At 53.1% G+C, this 6,691-nt stretch overlaps 1 protein-coding gene across 1 annotated transcript in view; it reads left to right on the plus strand.

The window, feature by feature from the left end:
* Epha2 (Eph receptor A2) overlaps positions 1–5,844 on the plus strand; it is a 28,334-nt gene extending 22,490 nt beyond the window's left edge. The window contains 2 exon segments of the mRNA NM_001108977.1: positions 367–522; positions 4,876–5,844. Of these exon segments, the coding sequence (NP_001102447.1) occupies positions 367–522; positions 4,876–4,981 (262 nt within the window). The 3' untranslated portion in view covers positions 4,982–5,844.
* The last annotated feature ends 847 nt before the right edge of the window (positions 5,845–6,691 follow it).

Consider the following 6,691-nt stretch of genomic DNA (forward strand, 5'->3'; position numbering starts at 1 on the left):
CAGTAAGAAACCAGCTTAGATGGTGCATGGGCAGGCACTGGCCTGAGCACCAACCATGTTCCTAGCTTGTTGAAGCTTCCAGAGGTGGGCTTTATGCAGGGAACTGAGACACGGGGTAGCCAGGCTGGGACCATGACTCCAGGACCCAGAATTCCAGAGGGCGTAGCGGGTGCTTCTAGCGATGGTAGGCATGGAGCAACAGTGGTAGTGCCTGGAATCCCGTGGGTTCTTCCTGTCGGGGCTTCCTCAATGGTTCAGAGGAGGAAGCTGACACACAGCCAACTGTGTGCCTTGCCTGAGTTAGAGGGGTAGGTGCTTGGGGTAGGACATGTCCAGCAGCCCCTCATCTGTGCATTTCCACCCCAGAGTGTCCATTCGGCTACCCAGCACCAGCGGCTCAGAGGGAGTCCCCTTCCGGACGGTGTCTGAGTGGCTGGAAAGCATCAAAATGCAACAGTATACGGAACACTTCATGGTAGCTGGCTACACGGCCATCGAGAAAGTGGTGCAGATGTCCAATGAGTGAGTAGATAGATGCCTTGGTGACTTTGCCTACCAATTCACCGCTGGGGACAGCCTCCGATCTATGTGTCACTCCCCCTCGCCTGTGTGTGTGTGTGTGTGTGTGTGTGTGTGTGTGTGTGTGTGTGTGTGTGGGTGGTATGTATGTATGGGGTGTGTGTATATACATGTGTGTTTATGGTATGTATGGGATGTGTGTGTGTGTGTGTGTGTGTATGTATGTGGTATGTTTATGTGTGTTGTGGTCTGTGTGCGTATATCTCTTTCCTGGGTGCCTTCCCCTTCCTGTCTCTTCCTCCTCAAGGGGAAGACACTCTGAGATCTAGCCAGCCCAAAGCTGTCGTGTATGTACGGAAGGTCTATCTGCCCACCCTGGGCTACAGTGCAGGGAACAGGTCAATAGTTAGTATAGACTCAAGGTTACCCATTCCCCCGTTCCTACCTGGGGCAGAGATCATAGCCTTGACCAAGCAGGACCCAGAGCCTTGCCATCCCCTTCCAGGCCACTCTCCCTGTCTGGCTGACTCTTGGCCTGCCATTCACTCCCTGCTGGCTCTGGACATTTCTCCTCAAGAGTTCTATTTCTCCTCAGAGTTCTTCTCCCTACCCGCCCCACCCCATCTCCATCCCTGACCCTTCTCAGAACAGATTTGGCAGGGGCAGCTCTTTCTGTCCCTGGAGGGACACAACATTGTCCTCTTAGCCTTTGTGCTTCTAAAAATAGTTGTGGATCCCAACAGCCCAGGATCCAAGTGTCCAAGGCCATGGAAGAAACAGGCCTCGGGGTGGGAAGGTTTTGGGAACTGTTTGGAGGAGGTGACCCGGGCCTCCCATGTTCCTGGGCTCTAGATGTTCTTGGTCTTAGACACAAACATTCTCCGGGGCCTTTGGCTTCTGGCCTGCTGACCATGAATGTGGCCAGCCCAAGAAAATGGTGGGTCATGGGAATCAGACAGGGAAAACTGACCAGAGGAAGGAGGAAGAACATGGAGGGGGAAACATCAGGTCCTAGGAGAGCTCTCTCTGCCAGCCAGCAGCTGGGCTCACACTTGGGCTCTGCAGACAACACCTGAATTTATTTCCCCTGTCTGCTGTGCGAGTGATTTGGTCCGACTTGGACCTTGGTACCCATTTCTCCATGTGGGGATCCATGGGCATGGTTCTGAGATGTGCCCAGGATGCCTTGATCCATATTGCCTCTATTTTGCCCTTCCCAGGATCCTGTAAATCAGGGTTCTATGCCCTCGATCCTGAGTCACTCTCTATTTCCCTGGCAACCGGGGTCAGCTCCCCCCACCTTCCCCCCCACCCCAGATTCCATCAGGTCCCGTATTTCCCTCCCCTCCCCTGGGACAGCACAGCTTTTCTTCTGCGATCAGCGCTGAGGGCACGGAGCAGGTTTACAGGAAACACATGGCCGTAGACATATCCCAGAATAGCCCGGGGCACCCCTCACAAAGTCCTTTCCCACGAGCTGGGACGGGCTCCTGGACAGACAAGCCGGCGGTGTGCATGCTCATGGGTTATTTGGAAAGGCTCTGGATAAAGCCCGGAAGTTGTTTGGCACTCCCTCCTGTGGTCAGACCCACCGGCTCATAGACCTGCCTCGGATGCCCTGAGGGGATGTGGGGTTGATCTGAGCACTTTTTAAACCCACAGACTGTGCTGACCATGCCATGGAGCCCCACAGGAGCTGGTTTGCGACAGAGAAATCGGCTCCCTTCCTGCTAGGGTCAGGATGTAGGCTTCAGTACCCTGGCCTCCTCCTGCTCTAGCCTCCCTTTCAAAGGACCTTGCCTCTCTCCCCTGCAACCTCCAGCTCTTCCCGGGCTCAAGTGCCCGACATGCTGTGTTGGAGTTGGTTGGCTTTCTAGCTTGATAGCTTTTTTGAGAAAATACAGAAAATGTTTTATTGTACAGTACCTTGAACAAAATGGCAGGCCCAAAGGCCAGCCCTGCCCAGTGTCAAAGCTACAGAATGTGGCAGCCAGTGCTCAAACTGTAGGCACACAACTCCTGATGGGTCTTAAAAAGCAGAATCTAGCTGCTGCATGGGAATGATACAGCTCTTGAGTCACTGGGGATTATTATGCCTCCCCACCCCCTACCCCATAGTAGGTGTACATGGGGACTATTTATACCCCTCCAATGCACACAGTAGGTGTTCACAGGCACTTACACACACACATCCCCACACACAATAGGTGTTTACAGGCACTTAAACACACACACAATAGGTGTTCACAGGCACTTACACATACACCCACACACACACACAGTAGGTGTTCACAGGCACTTAAACACACACATAGTAGGTGTTCACAGGCACTTACACACACACAGTAGGTGTTCACAGGCACTTACATACACACATCCCCCCCACACACACACACAGTAGGTGTTCATGGGTACTTACATTCATGAGGTTTCTGCCTCAGAGGAGAGACAGGGTAGAGAAGTAGACTGTGTCTCTTCCCTTTCTGCACAAGAGTTAATGGGATGTGTTCTTCATACTCGAGGGGGAAACTGAGGTTGGAACAGGAACCAGCTTGGACCCTGGATTATCTGTGACTCTCACTCCGGTGTGCATGGTTCTGTCTGTAGTCAAGAAAGGATGGGCTTTAATCCCAGCACTGCGGGGGTGGGGAGGGGTAGGTGGAGATAAATGGGTCTCTGAGTTGGAGTATGAGCTCAAGCCAGCTAGAACTGCCCTGCGAGACCCTGCCTCAAGGAAGGGAGGTTGTTTGTTTGTTTGTTTGGTTGGTTGGTTGGTTGATTGTCTGTCTGTCTGTCTCTGTCTGTTTGTTTGTTTGGTCGGTAGGTAGGTAGGTTGGTTGGTTGGGAGAAGGAGGTCACTGCTTAGGAATACATCACCCAAGCCTCATGTCTTTGTAAGAAGGACACCGAGGCATGACCAGACTGTGAAAGGAACTGCTCTGCCGGGAGAGGGCCTCAAGGTGGGGCATTGGCAAAGCCCTACAGTGGTGTTTTATACATACCCATTTACTCAGCTGTGCAGGGTGGGATCAGGCCCAGTGAGCTTGCGGTTGCCTAGCACCCTGCCTTTTCTGGCTACTCAGGGCTTCTCCAGGTCCCCACAGTGATCCCTTCAGGGGCATGCAAAACATCCCAGCCCCTTTGGTGGTAGGCTTGGAGGTTCTCCCCCTTATCTATCTTCCAGCCTTCTTGCTGCAGCGGGAGCAGTCTCTCCCTCCCTCGCTCCCTCCCTCCCTTCCTCCCCACCTGGGTCTGCCCATCCCTGCTTAAGGCTCGGTTCTTTCCAAGTCTGTGGGAAAGTCGTGGCTCCAGCATTTCGAACTCCTGGAGCTTATACCATATAATTAGCTCCAATTACAGCCAAGAGCTGGCCCGTAAAAACCTGGGTGTTTTCATGAGCTAGGGCTGGTGGGTGAGGGCAGTGGAAGAAGAAAACTCCTGAAGTTAGCAACAGACATTCTGCTGACAGCTCCTGGAAGCCGACATGGTTCTACCTAAAATGGGGGTGGGTTGGGGGGAGGCCAGGACAGTCTATCCCTTCCCCGTGGGGCCCCTGGGACCTATCATCAGCCTGGCACTGAATCCTAACCCCTCAGTAGGACACTGTTATCCCAAAGATTCCCACAAAGAAAGGCAACCTTCCTCTGGTGAGCTGCAGGCCTCACCCACTGCAGTCTAGCAGAGCCTTAGACTACTTGTCATTCCAGTCTCCACTGGGGGGGCGGGGTTATGAGAGATGGAGGGAAAGGGACAGTCCTTGGATGGAGGTCTTGACACACACGACATTCCTAGAGGGTCCCCAAAAAGCCTCCTGCTGCTTACAGAAAAGACTTGGGGCTCCCCAGCAAGGAAGGAGACAGGGCGACATTTCCCCCATCCCTCCCCCATACACACACACATACACACACACACACACACACACACACACACAAAAACTGACTGAAGTGGCAGCCTTTGGAATCCTGGTGCTGAGGAGGGAAGAGGCGGATCCTTGGAGCTTGCCACCGCTGCCGAGAGACCCTGTCTCAAAATAAAGTGGGTAGCTCCTAAGGTTGTGCTGTGTCCTCCCCACGCATGTACACACGTGTGTTCGGGCATACAACATGGATACATACACACACATTCAAAGAGCATCTATCCCAGACCCCCTGGGAAGATTTGATTGAAGAGGCAGGAGTGTATTATGTCCTCAGTTCTCGGTGGCTGGCCCTGTTAGAATATGAACCCTCCAGCCTCCTCCATAACTGGATTCCCTCACCACAGGTCCTCAAAGCTTCCCTCGATGTCCGATTTTCCTCTCTGCCTCTGCCTCCCAGCCCTATCCCTGACTCTCCCTCTCTTCCTCTTTACCCACAGTGACATCAAAAGGATCGGAGTGCGTCTTCCTGGCCACCAGAAGCGCATTGCCTACAGCCTGCTGGGACTCAAAGACCAAGTGAACACAGTGGGGATTCCTATCTGAGTCTGATGGGGCCTCGTGCCCACCTTGACCAACAATACTTGAAGAGCCACAGTGGTCTCCCGACCTGGTGCTGGGCCACTGGAACTTTATTTATTTCTGACTTCCTCGTCGACACCTCCCTGAGGACTCTGCGAGAGGGACTCTTGAATGACACCCTGGCATGAGCCGGGGAACGCCTGGTCAGGGTTCCTTTCCCCCTGCAAAGGACCCAGCTAAGCACTTAGCAGGTTGTCATTGCACTCCCAGCATCCCCTGAGGCTGGAGTTTGGCCAAGACTGTCGATATCCACGAGGGGAGTTTCCAAACTGACCTCCCCGTCTTTTCTCCCCAAGAAGCCACCTCAAGAGCTGAGGCTAAGCACTAAGCCCAGGACCATATGACTAGGGCACTGTAAGCCCCACCTCTAGTTAGAGGGTAGGTTTTGGACTTGGCTGGGTGGGGCCACAACAATCTCCCAGTGCCTTCTACAGACCCAGGGCTCTGCCCTCTGCCCTCGAGGGCCAGTTTCTTGCTTTCCTAGGGCCCTCTCAGGATGCTTGGCTGTGTTGAGGTTTTTTTTAAATATATATTTTATACTTGTGGAAAGAATGAGTGTGTGGCAGGGACCTTGCCAGGGCTGGGGACAGAGGATACCCTGCAACAGACATTCCCGGGCTGAGGCCTGGCCGACTTGTAGGAGACTTACCACCCAGCCACCCCGTCTCTAGCCCCTTTGGACAACTGTCGCTGTCAGTGTTACAGATCTGTGTTATTGGGTGGTTTTTGTTTTTGTTTTTGGAACCTTAACTTATTATTATTTTTTTTTATATTTATTGTTAGAAAATGACTTATTTCTGCTCCAGAATAAAGTTGCAGATGGTTCAAACTGATCTTGGCTTTCATCCCTGGATGCTCAGTGGGGGTCTGTCTCTGCCTTTGGGGGTAAAGGGGACTCCCGGAATCCACTGCTTCCACAAGGGAGGGTGTTGTATCACCCTTGAAGAAAGTGTGGGCAGGGGGCAGGGAGCCTGCTCCCGGCCTCCATACCAGGCCTCCATACCAGCGGGCCTGATCACCTTTGATCTCTTGGTTCTGAGGGCCAGGAGGCAAGAGCAGCTGTCCTCCCTTCCCACATGTGTTCGAGGCTGTTGTGGGGGAGGGGAGGGGGGACTGGCTACAAAGCCTTTCACAAGTTTTGTCATGTTGGGGTTTTAGCATTCATGGATTCTTGTGGGCATCCCCATTTTATGGAAGAGGAAAACTGAGGCCAAGTCCAATGACCAAACTTGCCTGAGGCCACATAGCAGGATAGAGACAGAGCCGAACTGAAAGGGGGGGGTGGTCAGGAATGCCCCATTTTTCTCAAGAAACTGAAATTCAGAAACTTTGGGCAGTGACTTGCCCAAAGTCACAGCAGCCGAAAGCCTCCAGGGAAGTCAGAAGCCCCATTTCATAACCCAAGCATTTCCCTCTACTGGATTTTTGTGTCAGGTTGCACATAGCAGGGGACTTCAGAAGATGTCGCGCACAGGGGGAGTGATTAAGTGAGCAGAGCTTCCCTGGAGTGGGGGACCAGTGAAGTAGCTGGAGGAAGCTGGGCAGGCAGAGCCAGGCATGGGGGTGTGAAACCACAGTTGTGCAAGGGAGCCACAAGCAATTTGATGTTATTAAGGCATGACGTGGAATGTCTGAGAGATCTCCCAGGCCTCGTAAGGCAGGTTCCGCAGTGAG

The sequence above is a fragment of the Rattus norvegicus genome, chromosome 5 (assembly GCF_021556685.1).
Source record: "Rattus norvegicus strain SHRSP/BbbUtx chromosome 5, alternate assembly SHRSP_T2T, whole genome shotgun sequence".
Lineage (NCBI taxonomy): Eukaryota > Metazoa > Chordata > Mammalia > Rodentia > Muridae > Rattus > Rattus norvegicus.